The sequence below is a fragment of the Sclerotinia sclerotiorum genome, genomic scaffold, assembly GCF_000146945.2.
Source record: "Sclerotinia sclerotiorum 1980 UF-70 scaffold_8 genomic scaffold, whole genome shotgun sequence".
Classification (NCBI taxonomy): Eukaryota; Fungi; Ascomycota; class Leotiomycetes; order Helotiales; family Sclerotiniaceae; genus Sclerotinia; species Sclerotinia sclerotiorum.
Genome location: NW_001820828.1, coordinates 643147 through 663908, shown reverse-complemented (window position 1 = coordinate 663908; position 20762 = coordinate 643147). Strand labels below are relative to the sequence as shown.

The 20762-nt window shown below is 43.4% G+C and overlaps 10 protein-coding genes across 10 annotated transcripts; 4 read left to right on the top strand and 6 right to left on the bottom strand.

Moving 5' to 3' along the window:
- Positions 1-84: 84 nt before the first annotated feature.
- Positions 85-3686, bottom strand: SS1G_06568 (hypothetical protein; the record flags this gene model as incomplete). The annotated part of the gene is made up of 5 exons (XM_001592277.1): positions 85-696; positions 783-1705; positions 2187-2639; positions 2689-3193; positions 3504-3686. The coding sequence occupies 5 exons, from the start codon at positions 3684-3686 to the stop codon at positions 85-87; spliced, it is 2676 nt and encodes an 891-aa protein (XP_001592327.1).
- A 265-nt stretch (positions 3687-3951) lies between these two features.
- SS1G_06567 (conserved hypothetical protein) lies at positions 3952-5447 on the bottom strand (the record flags this gene model as incomplete). The annotated part of the gene is made up of 2 exons (XM_001592276.1): positions 3952-5217; positions 5265-5447. 2 exons carry the CDS (start codon positions 5445-5447, stop codon positions 3952-3954), a joined length of 1449 nt encoding a protein of 482 aa, XP_001592326.1.
- A 291-nt stretch (positions 5448-5738) lies between these two features.
- SS1G_06566 (hypothetical protein) lies at positions 5739-7141 on the top strand (the record flags this gene model as incomplete). Its single annotated transcript, XM_001592275.1, has 2 exons — positions 5739-6179; positions 6227-7141. The coding sequence occupies 2 exons, from the start codon at positions 5739-5741 to the stop codon at positions 7139-7141; spliced, it is 1356 nt and encodes a 451-aa protein (XP_001592325.1).
- A 952-nt stretch (positions 7142-8093) lies between these two features.
- Positions 8094-8279, top strand: SS1G_06565 (predicted protein; the record flags this gene model as incomplete). Its single annotated transcript, XM_001592274.1, has 1 exon — positions 8094-8279. One exon carries the CDS (start codon positions 8094-8096, stop codon positions 8277-8279), a length of 186 nt encoding a protein of 61 aa, XP_001592324.1.
- Positions 8280-8691: 412 nt separating this feature from the next.
- Positions 8692-8883, top strand: SS1G_06564 (predicted protein; the record flags this gene model as incomplete). The annotated part of the gene is made up of 1 exon (XM_001592273.1): positions 8692-8883. One exon carries the CDS (start codon positions 8692-8694, stop codon positions 8881-8883), a length of 192 nt encoding a protein of 63 aa, XP_001592323.1.
- Positions 8884-11317: 2434 nt separating this feature from the next.
- SS1G_06563 (hypothetical protein) lies at positions 11318-13627 on the top strand (the record flags this gene model as incomplete). Its single annotated transcript, XM_001592272.1, has 2 exons — positions 11318-13413; positions 13618-13627. The coding sequence occupies 2 exons, from the start codon at positions 11318-11320 to the stop codon at positions 13625-13627; spliced, it is 2106 nt and encodes a 701-aa protein (XP_001592322.1).
- Positions 13628-14490: 863 nt separating this feature from the next.
- SS1G_06562 (hypothetical protein) lies at positions 14491-15760 on the bottom strand (the record flags this gene model as incomplete). Its single annotated transcript, XM_001592271.1, has 2 exons — positions 14491-15316; positions 15369-15760. The coding sequence occupies 2 exons, from the start codon at positions 15758-15760 to the stop codon at positions 14491-14493; spliced, it is 1218 nt and encodes a 405-aa protein (XP_001592321.1).
- Positions 15761-17209: 1449 nt separating this feature from the next.
- SS1G_06561 (hypothetical protein) lies at positions 17210-18506 on the bottom strand (the record flags this gene model as incomplete). The annotated part of the gene is made up of 5 exons (XM_001592270.1): positions 17210-17300; positions 17351-17820; positions 17879-18181; positions 18232-18342; positions 18399-18506. The coding sequence occupies 5 exons, from the start codon at positions 18504-18506 to the stop codon at positions 17210-17212; spliced, it is 1083 nt and encodes a 360-aa protein (XP_001592320.1).
- Positions 18507-19117: 611 nt separating this feature from the next.
- On the bottom strand, positions 19118-19331 carry SS1G_06560 (predicted protein; the record flags this gene model as incomplete). Its single annotated transcript, XM_001592269.1, has 2 exons — positions 19118-19195; positions 19260-19331. The coding sequence occupies 2 exons, from the start codon at positions 19329-19331 to the stop codon at positions 19118-19120; spliced, it is 150 nt and encodes a 49-aa protein (XP_001592319.1).
- Positions 19332-19642: 311 nt separating this feature from the next.
- On the bottom strand, positions 19643-20606 carry SS1G_06559 (predicted protein; the record flags this gene model as incomplete). Its single annotated transcript, XM_001592268.1, has 3 exons — positions 19643-20047; positions 20110-20353; positions 20413-20606. 3 exons carry the CDS (start codon positions 20604-20606, stop codon positions 19643-19645), a joined length of 843 nt encoding a protein of 280 aa, XP_001592318.1.
- Positions 20607-20762: the final 156 nt, after the last annotated feature.

Sequence of the window (20762 nt, the reverse complement as noted above, 5' to 3'; positions counted from 1 at the left end):
CATCATCCAAGTAGCCATAGATTAACACCAGTCCCCTTTAATGTGCTTCCCGGCTTCATTTCATCTAGTCAACTCAACTGTCCTTCATAAAACCCCAGCATCCTTTTCCCCATGATCATCATAAACCGTATGACTAAAAGCCTCAAAATCTCCATTATCAACTAACCACTCGATATCTTCGTCGTCCGGGCCCAGTTTACTCATAAGGCCTGTTCCAGCTTTAGGGTATGGTGGACTATTTGGAGTAGACTCTCTGCTTTCCTGTGACAGACCTTGTCCATTACCCATTCCATTGGTGTGTCCATTTGACTCGGTATTTCCAGTGGTTTGCGGGGGTAGTGTAGGTGGAGCGGAAGAGGCATGAGCGAAAGCTGGTGTCGGTGGGAATGATGAGGTAAACATTGAAGAAGGGGTGATATTGGAAGCCGTGGAATTAGGACCTACTTTACGAATGAAGTTCATTGGGGCGTTGGGGTTTGATTCTGCACGAGAGAAGAGACCTGCTGTGGAAGTGGCGGAGGGAGGGAACGGTTGTGCGGCGTGATTTGTTGTGAGGCGAGATGTATTCTGTGATTGGCGGGGTTGGAGGGGTGGAGGATTTGCGGGGAATATGGGCATATCTGGATGAAGGGTTGAAGCTTTGACGAGAAGCTCTACTAGTTGGGGATGAGGGAGTGTTGCTAGATATGCCCTTCTCTACAGAATTTGTTAGCTAAGAAGTTTAGAGCAAAAAAGTATAGTTTGAGGAATACCTGATCTATTGTTTTGCCGGCCCAGCTAACACCGTCATTCTTAGATGGTGCCGGTTTAATCCCCCTTTTCCTCGCACAATCATTGCAAAACCATGGAGCCTGTTCATCCTTCACCTCTTCTTCCGAAACCACGGGATCATGGCACATCTGATGCCATCCTAAGTTACATCCATCACAAAAAACTATCATATTATTCTGAGGGCTATTGCCTCTCCCACATCTTTTGCATAAGGCTTGTTCTTGATTTTGGCTTCGCTTATGTGCTGACGCAGAAGACCGTTTTCTCGAGCTTGCCTCGGGCAGTGTAGGAACGAATTGTATCGGCTTCACTATTTGTCTCCCGCTTTGTGTAATTTTTGGCATTTCCGTAGTCGCACTGTTCGAACCATCCGAGTCTGAATCTCCACCTAGACCACTTAAAGCATCAGACTCGTCCGCACTTTCACTCTCATCCTTGACTCTTTTCCGCTTTTGTCCCGCCCTTGGCCCTTTCCCTCTCTTTTTGGTTCCTGCACTATTTACAGACCCTGTCGGAGTTTCAATTTTAGGTGTGGCACCGGCTTTAGGCGTTGGCTTTTTGCTAGTTTGATATCTTGGTGGTGGTGTATTTATTTGCATATTCTGTGTAGTTTTCATGCCTGACATAACGTTTCTGCGCATTTCCTCGTAGCCCGGTGGTGTCCCTGTAATGCCAATACTGGACAGCCCACCAGTTATTCCTGCTTTCATGCGCTGGAGAATCATTTCGGTAGCGGCAGAGAATTGAGGGACATATTTAGGAGGAGATGATTCGCCCGTAGCTGTGTCATTGGCTCCAGTTGCAGCTGCAGGAGCTGGAGTATTGTTTGGCGCGTCCATGTCTGTCGTGGTTGATTGGTATTCGGCCAAGGCAATTATATTTGCGCCGGCGAGAATTAACAGAGCTGCTGGGTCGCGACAAGCGTGATAAGTATCTATAATTGATGATCAGGATTGAAAGAGTAATTTATTGGTTGACCGAAATCAATTGAATAATTGAAAGCCGTGTTAACCCTATAGCAAGAGCCAGAAACAATTGATATATCGACTTGTCGGCACGCGTACTGAAGGATCCCAGCAAAGATTATAATTAGGATTAAACTCCTTGACATACAGCTTCGGCCTGTCGAAAGTGTAGAAGTTGATGCTCTTCAAAATACTTGTAGATGTCGTTATGAGAGAGTACAAAAAGTGGTCTGGTGATGAATAAACTGGCAATCACATGTTCAAAAATCATGTGATGTGTTAAAAACCGCGCTCCTTCGAATTAGCCTGATGCTTTGCGCGGTTGTGTTTGAGGGAAGCCCAAAGATATTGACAAGGTATATTTATGGTATTCAATATCTAGGATGTCTATATAATTCTATTTCACTGCGCCTTCCCTTTTCAATGCTTGAATATCGGATTCATCCATACCCAGGACATCCCTGAGAATCTCATCCGTGTGTTGTCCTAGCATAGGGGGCACTGTTCGTATACCTGGCTTGCTTTCGCTATATTTAATTGGAGTGTTGACCATCTTTATGGGACCACAATATTCATGATTCATCTCCGTAACCATATCCCTTGCCAACACGTGCTCATGATTCAATGTTCCTTGGATGTCATTGATGGCCGCATATGGTAGTCCGGAGCCCTCGAAAATATCTAGCCACTCTTGAGTCGTTTTATCTTGCGTGATCTTCTCTATAGAGCTGTCTAATTCTGCTCGGTGGGCAACTCTTGATGTGTTAATGACAAATCTTGGATCTTCTTTCCATTCTGAGCGTCCAAGCCCATCGCACAGAAGTCCGAATAATCTATCATTTCCTCCGCCGAATAAGATATCCCCGTCTTTCGTCTTATACGAACGATATGGTACAATCGATGCTAACACTATTGTAAGAAAGAGCTTTCAACAAGATCAGAAAACACTTACGATGGGCAGTCCCCCATCTCCCCCCGTCCTTCTCCCCGCTTATCAAACAAGAACTCGCCAGGTTTGACAATGTAGCAACTTGACAATCAGATAGAGCAACATCAATGTGCTGTCCTCTTCCCGTCCTTCCTCTTGCCAACAAAGCAGCCATAATACTATTACTAGTATACAAGCCGGTCGTCAAATCAGTCACGGCAACTCCTACTTTCACGGGTGGTCCATCTCTACTTCCCGTGATGTGCATCAGCCCCATTTCGGCTTCTACCATAACATCGTATCCAGCTCGGTTTCGATACGGACCTGTCTGGCCATAACCGGTAATAGAAGCGTATACTAGTCGCGGATTGATCTCTCGCAGGGTTTCGTAGTCCATCTCATATTTCTTCAGTGAACCCGGTAAGTAGTTCTCAACGAGAATGTCACTTTCTGCAGCGAGTTTATGAAGAATTTTGACTGCCGATGGATGTTTAAAGGAAAGTCCTAGTGATTTTTTGTTTCGATTTACCTAGTGATCAGTGAGCCGTGGAGCTTGTGATAGATTGGAATATGAGGCCAGGCTACAGCAAAGAAATATGCACTTTCTCCGGGCCCCTCTTTCCCCGAGCCATCCAAGTATTTTGCATAAGGAGGTCCCCAATGTCTGGTGTCATCGCCCTTTGTGGGATGCTCGACTTTTATCACTTCTGCACTAGATCCGTGAGCATGAATGACGGCCCGAGGAATAGCAACCATACCCAAGATCTCCTAATATTTGCGTGCAGTATGGCTGTGGAATTGTCAGAGGCCTCCTTTGAAGTCACAGGGTTCTAGCTTACGCCGGCAAGCACTCGGGTCATATCTAGTACTTTATACCCTTTCAGAGGGAGAGTCATATCATTTGAAGAAGCATCTGCCAATCCTCTGCGCCTCATTTGCCTAACCGCTGGAGTGAAGCCATTGAAATGTGAGAATATACGGGAAGCTCCAAAGAGCGACCTCGAACAAAGTAAATTGGTCATAATAAAAATCTATGTACAATGGAGAATGACCAGAGCTGTATCTCATGAGTGATGTCTGTTATTATCATTGACCCGCTACCCCAGATTTTTGGCGATCTCGGCTCGGCATAAACCACCACCGAGGAGCTCACCGGAGCTTCATCAACAATAGACACAATAGACAGCAAACAACATAAAGAAAATCAGGAATTTGCAAATACATCGAGATATTATATTATTGGGTATTGAACTTTTTACTTTCTCACAGTCACAAATATGTGCCTGCTTAACCTTCCTCTCTATCCATTTCATCACGACCTCTTTTAGCACCGTTTGCAGGTCTTCTTCCTTTTAACACTGCACCCTTCTTCCCTCTATCTTCGTGCAAATTCTTCATCTCATTCCTAGCGTGCCTTTGAGCTTCTTCCACTCTAGGCTTGAATACCATGACTTCATCCTTCACCGTTTGGTATTCTTCCTGCTTTTTTCCTAATGCAGCCTCAATGCGCATCCAAATTTCTACATCATATTGCGTGACGAAACTAATTGCATGTCCGGATTTCCCTGCACGAGCGGTTCTTCCTACTCTGTGAATGTATGTTTTACTGTCCTGTGGCATGTCGTAGTTCAATACAACGTCAACTGAAGGAATATCCAACCCACGAGCAGCAACATCAGTTGCAACAAGGATTTCTCTTGAGCCTGCACGGAACTTGTTCAAGGCACCCAAGCGAGAAGATTGTGAAAGTTGTCCGTGTAGTGGAATGGCTCCAAATCCAAGGGTTCGTAACAGAATCGCTATTCTCTGTGTCTCGTTGACTGTCCGTGTAAAGATAATGGCGGATTGTCCTGCGAACTCATTCAAGAGATATATCAAATATGTATCCTTGTGAACTAATGGGATGAATATGTAGTTTTGGATAAGAGTCGAGACAGTCTGGTATTTGTTGCTGCTGATGCTTACTCGGAGTGGGTCTTTCAAACTTGCTCGTTGAAGGCTTTCGACTTTGGAGCTGATAGTTGCGGAAAAGAGATATGTCCGGCGCTCTCGAGGTAGAACTTTGAGGATTTTATCCAGAATAGGTCCGAAATCGAGGTCAAGTAATCGATCGGCTTCGTCCATAACTAGATATTTCAATGACCGCAACGAAAAGCCTTTCGTATTTTCCAGGTGATCAAGAAGGCGACCAGGAGTGGCGACTATAATATGAGGTTTTTTACCCAAAGCAATTGCCTGTGGAACCATGTCCATTCCTCCTACTATAACTGCACATTTTACTCTGATAATAGACCCAAGGGCCTCGAATGATTGAGAGATTTGATATGCAAGTTCACGAGTCGGTGCTAAAACCAATCCAAAGAGAGGCTGTGGTTTATCAAGTAAAGATTGAAGAATAGGTAGTGCAAACGCGGCAGTTTTTCCACTTCCCGTTTCTGCCAAGCCGATCAAATCTCTTCCTTGGAGCGCGAGTGGTATAGATTCCCTTTGAATAGGGGTTGGAGCTTTGTATCCCAAGGTGTCGCATGCTTCGCATAATGAATCGACGATACCCTGGAAATGTCAGTAAACATTTTCTCGACGGAAAAGTAATTACAAACCAAATCTTTGAATGACTTTGTGACCTCTTCTTCCTCCGTTCCTTCCTCTATTTCATTGTTCTGATTCTCCTCTGTTGGCTCCGGCGAAGATAGTGGGGAGGCTTCTTTTGGCTCTTTTGCTTGCTTCGATTTCAATCCCGAAGATGTGTTTTTCTCGGTCTTCCTCCGCTTCACCGAAGACATGATTGTACAATGTCGATCCAAACTTTAGGCGTATTTTGATCCAAATTCTTCAATCAATAAGTGATTTCAATATAGTTGCAATATTTTTGATTATATGGTGTTACTGAGTGTGAAGAGCTTTGAAGGAAGACCGGTCAAGTTAGTTCTCGAGAAAATAATTTTTTATCAGCTTATCGGATCCGCTTATCTGATTGGCCGCGCAAAAAAGTTTCTACCTTTAAGAAAATATTAGTACGAGAAAGTCCTACAAAAATAACACAGAAATAACATCATACAATCCAATACTCAAAAATGGCACGAAGACGAACTAAGAAGCGCACTCATGTCGGTGCCAATAATGGACCAGCTGGAGCAAAGTCAGCTCCTGCTAGTCAGACTTCACGATCCCCGAAAAGCATGGTGATTCGAGCTGGAGCTGGAGAAGTTGGACCAAGTGTTAGTCAATTGGTGAGGGATGTTCGACGGATGATGGAACCAGATACGGCATCGAGATTGAAGGAGAGAAGAGCAAACAGATTGAGAGATTACCTTACAATGGCAGGCCCTTTGGGTGTCAGTCATCTCATGTTATTCTCAAGGTCGGAGGCTGGAAATACAAACATGCGACTTGCTCTTACACCAAGAGGTCCAACATTACATTTCAATGTAGAGAAATATTCTTTATGTAAGGATGTGAGAAAAGCATTAAAACATCCCAAGGGTGGTGGAAAAGAATACACTACTCCTCCATTGGTACGTTTACAACATCAATTATCTGGGCCTAGAACTGATCTATTTAGCTCGTTATGAACAATTTCATATCTCCTGCATCAGAATCGAGTTCCGACAAAAAGATACCCAAACACCTCGAATCGCTTACAACCACCATCTTTCAATCTCTTTTCCCACCAATCTCTCCCAATATTACACCTCTAACATCCATCCGCAGAGTTATGCTTCTCAATCGAGAACCCACCAAAGATGAAGATGATGGCGCCTATACCATCAACCTTCGTCACTATGCAATCACAACGAAGCGAATAGGTCTTTCAAGACCATTAAGACGATTGAATGCTGCAGAGAAATATTTACAATCAAAAAATCCAAGGAAAGGTTTGCCAAATCTTGGAAAGTTGGAAGATATTGCCGACTATATGGTTGGAGAAGACGGTGCTGGATATATGACGGATGCTACAAGTGGAAGTGAGGTTGACACTGATGCGGAAGTCGAGGTAGTTGAGACACGCACTCGCAAGATACTCAATAAACGCCAAAAGGAAAAGGCTCGTGATGGACAAGCCAAGGGTGTCAAAAGTGGTGCTGAAAAACGGGCCATCAAATTGGTGGAATTAGGACCAAGGATGAAGCTAAGAATGACAAAGGTCGAAGAAGGCGTATGTGATGGAAAGATTATGTGGCACGAATATATTCATAAATCCAAGGAAGAAGTCAAAGAAATGGACAAAGTCTGGGAGAAGAGAAGGCAAGAAAAGGCACTACGCAAGAAGATACAAAAAGAGAATGTTGAGAGAAAGAAGAAGGCTAAGGCTGGTAATAAGAAGGGTGGCGAGGATGATGACGAAGATGATGATGAGATGGATGTAGATGAATGGGATAGTGAAGGTCTAGAAGGGGATGGAGAGATGGAGCTGAATGAGGAGATGGAGGAGAAAGGAGAATGGGAAGACCAGGAAGAGGAGATTGCTGCTGGTTGAGTATAAGTTGTACTCATACAGTCTATATATCTCGATGTATAAATTTTTTCGGCGTATTGAAAGGTCTCGTGGGTGTTCTTCCAAAACGATATCTAATTTAAAGCATGTCCTCAATATCTTGAGTCTCCTTCAATTTTCAATCTATACATGGGCAGACAATGGAAGTCTCCGTTTCAAGCATCTCTTGATGTAGTCTTTGTTTCCAATTCCTATTCATCTATGAATATTTCTGATGTTACCTTGATGATCCATCCTAACCCTGGGTCCGCGAAATTATAAACCGTAAAATGGGGTTACTTGTTCAGTTAATCCTTGAATCGAGTCAAATCGCTAGTGTAACATCTATCAAAAGTTTCAAGATAAAGACCTAGCTATCATCGCAGTTTTCACGGAGGAAAATTTAGGGGATAAGACTCGCTTCTTGTGTTGTAAGTTTTCTAATCATGACTGTTGGTAGCTAGCATCGGGAAGAGGAGTGAAATGGATAATATAGATGATGTTGTGACAAGTATATCTAGTATTTGGGAATAAGTAAGACTGAGTGTCGAAGATATGGATATTCTTTATACATATTACTCTTTACTTTGTCGACTAGACTATAAGCCAGGTTGTTAGCTCTTTAGTAGGTGACTGTTTTCGTAGCGCTGCTGCATAGGTAATTATTTTTCTTCTGTTTTGCTTTAGATTTCAGCACTTGATCTTCAAATCATAGTTTTGCCCGAAGACGATAATGGTACATTGAGCAACGTCATTACGCCTGCTTTTTTCTGTGGCCTTATTGTATTTATTGGCGTCATGCACACACAGCTTCTGTGAGAAGCTTGCTCGTATATGGTACTGGATACAAACTTCGGCAAAGAAGCCATTCCAATCGCATAAAAATGGGTCACATCTAACAGAAGAATGAGTGAAATCATAGAAGAGTCTCACTGGGACATGTGTTCTTCTAAAGATGTTTGAACCACAAGGCTATCTCTGTGCTCATTGCGACCGCTCTGTTAGAAGGCTATTGGGCCCTAGAACTTTCATGTCGATTGTAGAGATGGCTTTGTTACAGTCCGAGCAATGTGATAGGATATTGTCTCTGCTCCACGAAACTCCAGGAGCTTTTAAGTACGATGACCTAGAAGTCCCGTAAATTGTAAGAGCTGAATGCTCTCCCTAGGACATCTTCGGAGTAAGAGGTTGCTCTCACAAATTACCTTGTTGATTTGCCACAAGTATGTGAATAGTTCCCAAAGCTCTGCTACCTAGCGATGATGAAGTGATGAAGAAAGTGAGACTCTCAAAAGACTCGCGGGCTTGGTCATCTTTTCGCCCTTCCAGCATTAGGATCTGCGGAGTTAAGCAAAGAGTGAGTGCAATCAGTTATAACAGGATGAAATTACCGAAACCTGCTAGTGAGAATGAATTGATCGGCCTGCGAGACAAAGGATCTGAAAATTCAAGATCATATGGGAATTTTTGGTCCGGAAGTCTGTAAGATTGGGTAGGCTACTTCTATTTACTTATACCTTGCGAAGCAAGACTGCACTGGCATTGATTCAAATATGGAATGGAAATATGTTAGCGATGAGGCAGCCAGACATGGTGCGAGGCATTGCATTTGCAATGGTTATGGTGTTGTTTGGTCCTCGACAGGTTTCGCTGACGTCGCTAGCTTTTCTGGTATGAAAGATCGAATGTTTTTCAAGGTTCAAATGTGCCAATTGCTATATACTAGATTACTTTACGGAAGATAAGAGTCTATTCATCTGGGAGGACTTTAGATTACTTTGCCATATCAATTTGGCGGAAAAGACTGGTTAAACTTTCTAGCTCTCTGCGCTTAACGTGCTCATATTACCATAAGGGAAAGAGAAGTGCTACTTGACGAGATAGTTTGGTATAAATCACTAGAACAATCATGATAACAAAAGCCTTCAACTGTCTATGATGAACTACTCTCATCAAGAAAAGGTCAGACATTGATCCTATGACTTCTGGAGCTCTCGGCAGCCAAAATACTTCACATACTTTCTAAGAATGACGTTGGACCATCCAAGTATTAAATATCATTTCACCGAAAATATCATTTATTGAAGATATCTTTCATCCAGCTAAGAAAGCACCAATTGAGAAATTCAAGTTAACATTCTAAAGGCGGGAAGAATCAAAAACATGTTAATTAACCTGTCGAAAAATTTCACTACTGAAATATAAACTAATTATCAAAGACTCGAAAATATCTGTCCAAACTCCAGAACAACATAGGACTACTTTTTTTATAGCTATTTAAAATCTTATACATCTTCAAGTCCCCAGCAGTTGTAGAAAAAGAGCTGGATCCAGAAGAGCCAGAGAATATAGACTTGTTGTTCACAGTTCTATATCCCAGCGAGTACTGTAAAGTTAAGTAATCAATTCTTGTTTTGATTATTGATAATATCATAAGATCCGATCATCATTACTCTACTCTTAATTGAAATGGATATCTCCCAGGAGCTTATAATTAACATTCTAGTTCCTTTAAATCATAATCATGTAAGCTTTCAATTAAATAATGTAAAACCTATTTCTGTTACGAGGTTTGCCGTCTAGATCACGTGGAAGTGCTCTAGGCTCTCGAGGTGGTTAATAACTAGGCGTCAAGCAGGGACTTAAAGTAATGACAATAATTATATGCAATTCGTAACTAATAGTAGAGTATACTAAATGATTGATCTTGAGCACGAAGCTCTAGAGTGAGGGAATCCCTCCTAGTTATATAGATCTTCGTACTCCCTATCCCATCATCCCATCGCTCCCACTTGATTTAAGTCGGTGGGATCGGTGGGAATCGCATCTCGTAAACACACGATCGGTTACTGTAAGATCCGTGATCGTAACAATCAGCTTCCCAGGGGATGCGATGATTCAACACCTGTACGTGGTGCATCCTACGAACCTGTAATTTTTCTTACAGAGCCAAGATTGAATCAGGCTGAAGCTGGGCAAAGGTCGTGCTTTAAAAAGGAGCGGTACTGGGAGTGAAGGTATCGTGAATTTGGCCCGGAACAGAGGACTATCAGTCGAACGGAGATGAAAACTACCCGACAATCAACGAAACAACGACGGATTTCGAAGCGGAACCACCTTTACGAATCTGCAGTGGGATGCAGAGCCTGAGAATTGCTTTAAGGAGCATTTCAAAGCGGACTGCCTTTACGAATCTGTGTGGGAGCAGAGCCTGAGAAGGAAAGCGTTGTGCCGGTGATTGACAGGGCACCTCTGGGGCGCTAGCGTGCAGAATTTTCACGACTCAACAATGCGTACAATCTGCGGGTATACCGGATTGGAAGTTTACAGGTGGTTAAGGGGAGTAATCGAGAATGTATAAAGGTTGTGGTAGAGTCTTATTGAGGCCAACGGAGGTATGGGTGGATTAGGGATGGAGGGACGCTTTTGGCACTTTGCTCTACGAATGTACAAGAGCGGTATTATGGCGGCAGAGGAACTCTCGAACGAGGGGGATGCTTTTAGCAAGATTCACTCTTCTGCGAAGCATTCGGCAGACATCACGGCAGCGGATGAGCTCTGGCAGAAGCTACCTTATGAGACACATATCCGATACGTTCTCAACCCTCCGCATTATCGATTACAAACTATACATTGGGGGAATGGACTTTGCAGGCTGTGCTTTGGTTAGTGAGCTGGAAACATTGTATTTTTAGTTGCCTGGCTAGGAGTTAAGACACAGCAAAGCTTGCAAGATACGGTCGGCCTTGTTGTGCAGGAGAGATCCGGCAAGGTAACGCGAAACGGTGCACAAGCCGCGGGGCGTAGCGTATAATGGCAGCGACAGTGACACTGTCTATACGGCTCGAGAGGACGGATGCGCGTATCGGTCTACAATAGGGTACAAGGCAGCTGGCAATGGAGATACCGGGTAGGCTTAGGGAGCAAACAGGATAATAGGTGTAGAAAGGTTGTTTTTGCCTGGGGGCAACCTTCTCAAAGGATATTGAGACTGACATCTTGTATCTGGGAAAGCATGGTAAGAATTGGTTACTCTTACTTATATTTGTAGTCTCACTGGATATATTATAAAAGACTCATAGATTTGCAAATATAATATTATCACTGCCCAGATCATACAGACCCATCGCCCTACTCTCAGTCCTCGGCAAAGGACTCGAACGATTAATTGCCCGGCAAATGTCCTGGACCTCGATCTCCCATAAAGTCCTTTCCACACACCAATTCGGAGCCCTGCCTCTCAGATCCTCAGTAGACCTCACCACCTGCCTTACCCACGATGTCGAACATGCACTTAACTTAAACGGCTCGGCCTCGTTGCTCACTCTCGATATCAAAGGAGCCTTCGACGCTGTCCTCCCCGGACGCCTGATCCGGAGGCTCCGGGAACAAGGCTGGGCCCCTAACCTCACCAAATGGTTATCCTCCTTCGTAACCCGAAGAACCATCCAAGTCCGCCTAGATGGAACCACAGGCCCCAAAACAAACATTGAATGCGGGCTCCCACAAGGCTCCCCTATATCACCCATTCTCTTTATGTTATACATCGCCCCTATCTTCAAAATGGGGAAGGACACAATCAAATTCGGCTACGCAGACGATGTAGCTATACTAGCAGCCTCGAACTCTCTGGATGATAATGTCACCGAACTCAACGCTACCACACTGGAGATCCTAACCTGGGGCGCCTCAGAAGGCATCACCTTTGATCCCGGCAAATCAGAACTCATCCACTTCTCAAAACGCAGGACTGAACAGAACCCAGATACTACCCCTACAATTACTATGGGAGATCTAACAATCAAAGAACTTGCCAATGGAAAGCCCTATATTAGATGGCTCGGAATCCTCTTCGATAAAAAGTTATCCTTCAAATGGCATACGAAAGAACTAGCTACAAAAGCTATTGTAATAGCCAGAGCTCTTAAATCCCTGGGTAACTCTATAAGAGGAGCCCCTCCCAGACTACTACGGCAAGCCGCTGAAGCATGTGTCCTCAAACGTGCATACTTTGGAGCAGAAACCTGGTGGACAGGTAGAACACAATTCGGAATAAACCACCCTACTAAGGTGGAGGGCCATATCAACCAGTTAAGTAAGGTTACCTTAGAGTGTGCCAGAGCAATCCTGCCAGTATGGAGGACAACCAACATAGCAATACTGCACCGTGAATCAGGACTCCGCCCGCCTGAAATTGAACTGGACGACCTAGCTCGCGCTTCAACAGTTAGAACCAGAAGACTGGACCCCTACCACCCTCTCGCCTGGAGAGCTAAATGGATCCAAGAGGACCCCGGCTCTTTCAAGACCCGTTTCGCCTGCCGTATCCTATCTCTTCCGCCCTCGGAACAGATCGATCCCCTATCAGCCCCTAAATGGCTAGAATATGAATCAAGAGCAGAAATAATGAAGCGTATTCACAGCCCCAATGGCCGTACCAAACAGGAAGCAGCTACTGAATTCAACGATTTCTATGACCTACTCCCTCGCGAAGATATCGTTATCTTCTCTGACGGGTCTAAACTTGCAAACGGCAACACTGGTGGCGGTTTCGTAGGGTACCAAGACAACCACAAATTCTGCGAAGGGAGCCTTCCACTAGGAAGAATGAAGGAAGTAAGACTCCTCTCCAAATCTACCGGATCCTCCCAGGACACCTTCTCGGCTTTCCGCCAACTAGCCTCAACCTGGCACAATGGCACAGTCCATATCCGATGGGTCCCTGGTCATAAAGATGTAGCAGGAAACGAAGCGGCTGACAAAGCGGCCAAGGCAGGGGCAGCCCTCCCTCAACCCACAGGGGCCTACTCATATGCAGGACTCAGAAGAGTGACCAAAGGACTCAGGCAAAAAGCAATGAATCAGCTGTGGTCAACAGTGATCCCAACAGCCTACAGAGACCTCGAGATCTTTACCTCACCAAGGAACCCAAAAGAACTCTCTCTCCCTAGACCCTTCCTAGGTCGCCTAATAGCTATCCGCTCAGGCCATGGAGACTTCGCATCGTACCACGAACGTTTCCTACATCAAGACGCACAACTGCTTTGCAGATGTGGAGCCCGTAAATCCCCAGTACACTTCTTCTTCTGCAGTATCGCCAAAAGAAACCACCCCCGGCCTAAAGGGAAACCTGCCGATATTCTTCCGTTCCTCTGCGGTACCTACGAAGGTGCTGAGGTATTAGCAAACTGGACGAAAGCGAACGGATTCTATACCAACATATGTCCCCTCCACCTCCCTCCCCCCCCAATCTTAAAGGGCCCCATTCACTCGCTGTGAGACCCCAGGTCGCAGAGCTACCCTAACAGACAATCAAAATTGACCATAAAACCTGTATTTCCTTTGTAAGAAAAAAAAAAAAAAAAAAAAAAAAAAAAGCTTATATAATCAATTGTGGAGGCGCTAAGAAGGTCATGGGGTTTTAGGCGGACCGGCTGCAGCTCGGCAGAATTCATACTAAGTAATCCCTCCACCAATAGGAAGGATTAATTTCTCATCAAGATCACGGCAGCTATGGGAATGCGCTCAGGAATCACTACACTCTGTAGAAATAGTATGTATATAACTATTAGAAACCCAGGAGTAACTCCCTGGCGGCCTTTGCCCCAAGAGGGGATGTCATGAGAATGGGGGGGCTTCGCCCCCTCGGCCTCTGGCCGTTAAATAATAACACACACACACACACAATCAGCTTCCCAGGTCATTCCTTTTAACCAAAATATTGGAAAAAAAAAGATTTTTAAAAAATTCATTAAAGATTAAGAATATATAAGTTTAATACAATATATATAATATTATTATTAAATAAATATCAAGATTTTATAATCTTATAACCCTTTTATATCACTCTTCTACCCCATCATATCACAATATCATAACATCAGTCATCCCTACATCCACACCCACCTTCAAAACAACCCAATTAAATTTCACAAGACTTATATACCTAATATTAACTCTAAAATTCTCATTACTTTCCCAATAACTCAACTCATCTCAACTCATTTTATCTCATCATCTCATCTACATGAAACCCAATAAAAAAGCTTGTTTCGTTAGGTAGGTACTTGGTAAGTAGTCTTAATAGTATAAAAGGATCCTTCCTTCCACCCATGAATCTATGATGAGCACGAGTACAACCACCATCACTTCCCTCTCCCATCCAAAAATGACTACAGCCACACATATACCAATTCTCAATTCGAGATATTCATTTCATCAACAATCCAATCCTTAGTTACGTCATTATTCACCTCGTCATCATATCTTGAAGTGAACGAGTATAGCTCAAGCAGCCGCCGCCTTCATCATGCACCACCTTCATTATACACCACTTCCATCATACTTTGTAATCAAGCAACCGGAACTTGTACATTTATTTGTTGAGGTTGTAGAGTTTGTTCCGATCTCACATGTTTGGAAGCCTTCGTCTCATCAAATCTCCAAATTCCACCAGTTTTATCCTCATCTGCTGATAATTGGATACATGGAGACAATTTTTGCAAGATTGGACAATTTTCCATCTTGGTGAAATATCTTCTTTCCCAAGTTCTACCCTCACTCTTCTCCTTTATTCTAAGTTCTCGTTGAAAAACTTCAATTTTAGTCTTCTCGTTACTGGTTGCATCCATATCACCGGCTGCGATACCAGCTGCGACCTTGGACCAAGCACGCCGCGACTCTAATGGATCTTGTTCTTCGATTGGTGCAACGATGAGTGGAGTGGTAGGTGCAGCATCTGCATCATAAGTATCTATCAGATCACTTTTCTTTCCACCTTCTCTGATCTCGAATTGTTTGGTCCATTGTCCAGTGATGGTATAGAGAGTTTCCTTTTCTTTGCCAGTGGGATATAATGTAGCGGTGAAACTATTCTTCTTGCCAGATAACCATCCTTTGCCACTATAATCAATCTTGGCGGTAAATCCTGAGCTACTTGTAATGTAAGATTTGGCCTCGAGCTCGACAAATGGCGAACCAAAGATTAAACCTTCAATGTGGAGGTTTGGAAGAGTGATGAGATAGGTTTCGTTGTAGACAGGAATACTCAAAAGTGCATGACCGATTTGTTTAACGTTGATGGTTCGAGAGAAAGAAGCTTTTTGAGCATTGTATCCTTGTAAATATACGCCATGTTTCTTGTTGGATATTTGATATGCGGTAACAGGTGGATGATGGCTAAAGGCAAGATTAGAGATGGCACATTATTCACATGTAGAAGAAAACATACCTGACCTGCTCAGAAATAAGCTCGGTAGTCCCACAGGAATCCTCCCACTTTCCAAGAAACAACTCTCCTAAGAAAGGATTTAAAGGTTTCTTCTCATTTCCATATTTATCACTTCGACTCGCATATTGTTGTTTCAATGTACTCAAGAACCATTTCAAGACCAAGAGTGCTCGTTTTTGCGGATCCTGCTCTGCGGCAGGTGCGACGAATAGATTAGGATGTTCTGCCCAATATGAAGAGAATTCAGTCAACGATGTTGATGATAGAATGAATGGTGGAGCTGTCAACGAAGATAAATCCCCGTTGAATGAAGCGATCGACTTGAGGAACGCGCTCCAAGATCCTTTGTTTTGCGCAGATACTCCTGCTCCTTCAGCTTCGTTGGAAGACATCTGTTTGATATTTCGATTTGTTTTGGGAGATTGTGGATCTGATTAAAACCAAGGAGGTTGAGAGATTGTGGGTCGAATTTTCGAGGTGCACTTGTTCAGTTGTGGAAAGAATATGATCGTTCTTAAACGAATAGTGCTTTAAAACAATTTAATTATAAAGTATAGAATTCAAGAGGGTGAATGAACAAGAAACAAGAATGTTTGATGGTGAGAAGGAAAGGAAGGATTGTCCTTGTGATATTAGTACGACGTCCACAACCAACGGTGCGATGGGTTATGGATGTATGGATGGGTTGGTTGATCGGATGGATTCAAGGGCATTTATTACTCGTAGATTCACCAGGGGGAAATGGTTGGTGGAATTGCGGAGCCTTTTAGCTTGACTTTTGCCCCTCAAATTGATACTTTGGCCCATTCGCTTGTGGAGAACGTCATCTACAGATTACAGAAGCACTACCCAAAATATTCAAATGTTGGTAATGAATTACTCATGTAAGTATTCCGTCCTTTTGGGATCCTATTTCTACTGGTCGAATGGATCCATACGAAACTTGATAATACCTTGATTGTACCTGCAGATTCAGAAAACAGGAAAGTACGGAGTAGTATATAAATTGAGTTGCTGTTGGTTTAATACTTATTTTACATTAACAGATGCAAAGTATCAGGTACTTATCACCTACCTCGTATATATTCGAGTACACCTTCACAACTCTGCTATATACAATAATTACAATATATTTGACTTTAAAGAACACATACCTACAGTACTCCCTACTCACACAAACTCAACACCATATCCATACTCCAAACATCACATACCATCCCCCACAAAGTGGACAGCTAAAGCAAACCCAATCAGCCCCAAACCACAATCCCAAACCCAAAATGTACTTATTGTTCCTACAGTATAGTACACACACGAATTCAACCCTCCAAAATTACTAACCACCACCATTTTCAAAAACATGTCTAGCCTACAAGTGTGAGCTCGTATTATTACTACTCAAGAAAATTATCGAGGCCGCGTTTCGTATGTGGCTTATACATTCCACTAAAATGTTATTCACATTGCTATTGCTAATCATTGACCCTGATTCAGGAAAGTCCGACGGCCAAATGGACAGTTGGAGGCTAAAATACTCGAACCTGATAAAGCGCTTAATTAGGATGAAACTTTCGCGCCGTTTGTTCTCTTGATGAAAATCCTTTGATGTCATCCTAAGTATTCCGATCAAATTCAAACTTTATATGCATGCATTCATTCAAATCGTGTCAATTATAACAGGAAGTTTCCTAATGAGTTATTCTTTGCATTTATAGGTTTGACCAAAACTCCTCCGCCCCATCCACCATTTCTCCACTTTCGCTATGTATTTCATAACAATGTCCTAAACCGTGTAAATCTTTTAAACGCAACTTGAATGTTCGCTAGTCATCATAATAAATTTATAGCTGTCCTGCAGTGTTGAAATCCTTGAGACCCTCGGCGAGACGTTGGGACATGGTTTTCTCTCCCTCACGAACCCAGACACGGGGACTATCATAGTATTAGTATACATTGTTGTCAAAGATTCAGAAGATACTTACTCGAACTTCTTCTTGTTTGGCTTGTCTGCTCCATCTGGGTTACCAACTGGGGTCATGAGGTAATCCTTGTTTTTAAGGATGTAGTCTCGGATACCACTGAGGTAAGCGAATAGCATATCGGTGTCAAGATTGACCTTGACAACACCGTATGAGATGGCTTCCAAGAATTCTTGCTTGGAAGATCCAGATCCACCGTGGAAGACCAAGAAGACTGGCTTGTCTTCCTTTGCTCCAATGGCTTGCTTGACATGGGCTTGGTGCTTGCCGAGAAGCTCAGGGCGGAGCTTGACGTTACCTGGCTTGTAAACACCGTGAACGTTACCGAAACCAGCGGCAATCGAGAAGTATGGTGAGATTGGGGAAAGAGCTTGGTAGATGGCAAGGATATCCTCTGGTTGAGTGTAGAGGGAGTTGTTGTCAACATCCTCATTGTCGACACCGTCCTCTTCACCACCGGTAATACCGATCTCCTGTAAAATGAATTAGTAACTGACACTATCAGGCATCTCATATCCCTTGTTAACATACCATCTCGAGCCATTGCTTCATTGGTGCAGCTCTCTTCAAGTATTCGGCAGTAGTCTTGATGTTGTAGTCAACCTCCTCCTCGCTCAAATCGATCATGTGGGAAGAGAACAAAGGCTCGCCGTGCTCCTTGAAGTATTTCTCATCAGCGTCGAGGAGACCGTCCAACCATGGCAAAAGCTTCTTGGCGCAGTGATCGGTGTGGAGGACAACTGGGATACCGTATGCTGGAGCAAGAGCACGGATGTAGTGGGCACCGGCAATACCACCAGCGATGGATGCCTCTTGGTTACCGTTGGCAACACCCTATTCAGAAATTAGTTATTGCATGTTTGGTTGAGTGAAGGTTTTCTAACCTTTCCAGCGAAGTAAGCGGCACCACCTTGGGACATTTGGAGGATAATTGGGGATTTGGCATCGCGGGCAGCTTCGAGGGATGCTACGACGGTTGAGGAAGAGGTAACGTTCTGTCATTATTAGTTGTTATCCTTCACGATGATCTTTCGTTGCTGGCGTAACATACAATAGCTGGAATAGCAAAGTTGTGCTCTTGAGCATAGTTGAAAAGCTTGAGGACATCATCTCCAACGATGACTCCGGACTTTCGGCTGAGAACGTCTGTGCAACCCATATTTTCGATTGTAAATGTGTATATGTATTTGAAAGTTGTGGTGATTTCAAAAAGGGGTATCTGAGATTTGGGGAAAAAGAGTCAATAAAGAGTCAAAATAATTGATCAAGATGGAAAAGGTTTTCTTTAGTAGAAAGTCTTCGAGAGGGGTGGAGTATTTTTGGCTTTCAGGACCGATACCGTCACATTTAAAATGACGCTAATGGTGGGGTGGTTGTTTCCAAATAGAATCCTCAACATATCAATTTGTTGGCATTCATTGGTCTTGCAGACAAAAAGATATGGAACCCCGAGTTGGACCTTTGGTGAATGTGATGCGATGTGACGTGACGTACGTACCTTTTACTTCTTTCTTCCCACTTACTTTTAGTTAATGTTTTTATCAAAATTAGTAAGTAATAAATAAACTCGAGTACTAATAAGGTCAACTGAAGCCAATATTTACGATGGTTATAAAAAGGTTAGTGAGGCATGATACCAACGTAAACTTCACATATTATTCAAGTACAATCTGATCAAGTTGTTGCAAGTGGGGTAGCTGGTGAAATTGACCTCATAACCATGGCAATAATATCACTTACCGAAGAAACTACGGCGAGATCCTCCGATCATCATGCATCTTTGTTTGCATTCTTCTGCCCCTCGGGCTTATTCACTTTCTTAGGCCTGCAACCAAGAGAAGCGAAACTCTTTTCCCGTCATAGCATACGGAGTTATACTCGACTAGATAGCTCATTGTAAGATCATACCTACCGCGACTGTGTGAGGATGTAGCGCATAAATATTTTCAACGCTGATGTTGAGTGTAATGTAAAGACAAGCCATTTTCAAGAGTGGAAAGGAGTCAGACGACTAGACACTGACTGTATGCATTGACGGATGGACCGATTTTTTACGGCCAACGACTTGTCTCCTGGAATCAAATATTTACAGCTGGACCCCTCAGGTTCGAACTAACTCTGTATTCTCATTGAACTTTATCCCTCAGCTCATGATGCATGATCGAAATCGAATGATGCCTTTATACTCTCTTCCCCGATTGGGTAATGTGTATGTAGTGTTACATCTATAAACAAGGCTTAATATATAGGTATCTTTCAAAGCCTTTTCAACATCCGTTGATCTCATCGTTAGCTCTAATCTTGTGCATTGATTTTGATAGACCTTCGAACAATATCAGTAGCACCCTTGAGTTGTATGTCAACCTCATAAATGCCTAAATGTTTGACGCGGTCCTTCTCCTCTGTCTCTTGGACAAATTTGATATCTTCTGGTCCAAATACGACCCGCTTTCCCTCAGAGTCCTGAACTAAAATGGTTTTCATTTTCGTGGCTATATCCGTAGTCGATACCGACCCATAGATGGGTACCTTCTCTGGCTTCCCCGCACTATTCTGGACGGCCGCGGCGGAGACGGAGGAAGATGACGCTAAAGATGGCGAGACCTTCTTTACTGGTGGAGGGGCAATGGTGATGGCTGTTTCGAAGAATTCTATGTAAGGTGGCATTAAATCGGATAAGATAGCAGTGGAGCGTTGGGGCTATTCACAGCCAGTCAGCAAATCTTGTCTTCTAATTTGTGGAAAAATCGAGGTATACGTACGCTCAGTAATTCAAGCTCAACCACCTTCTTGAGATTCAGTCGACGTTCTCCGCTAGGGAATTTGTCTGGCTTCTCCTGATTTTGTACCTGCTCTATTCTGATTTTGCGCTTGCCGAAAGTACTATCAGGAGGAGAGACGAGTTTCCTCAAGCCCCTTTCTCCAGATTCTCCAGGTGTCACATATACAGCAAATCCCTTGCCATACAATTTATTTCGCATCAATCCGGGAGGAACTTGAACAATTCTTCCTATATTGAAATTAGTGGGTGAAACTTAAAGTCCTCGAGTAGATGCAAGGCAAACTTGCCCTTTCTGCCAATTCCTACCACAGGTTTCAGTAACTGAACGGTAACGTTGTGATCTTTTTCTTTCGCAAGCTTCTTCTTCCCTCGAACCTGCTGGCTACTTGAGAATAGAAGCCCATCACCAAAACTATTTGTCGTCCTGCGAAGGCATGCTAGGCATGAGGGTGCCCGCGACTGTAATAAAGAAGCCATCGAGAGACAGTGAGTTGAGAGAATCTCCAAATAATTGTTGCAGTTCAAATCGCCAAAAATATTTGGCTGTGCTTAATAGACACCTTGGTTTATTTCATTCACCCCCCCCCCCCCCACTAGCTCCGGGACATCCGCATTTAAACAAAGGACTGGGGG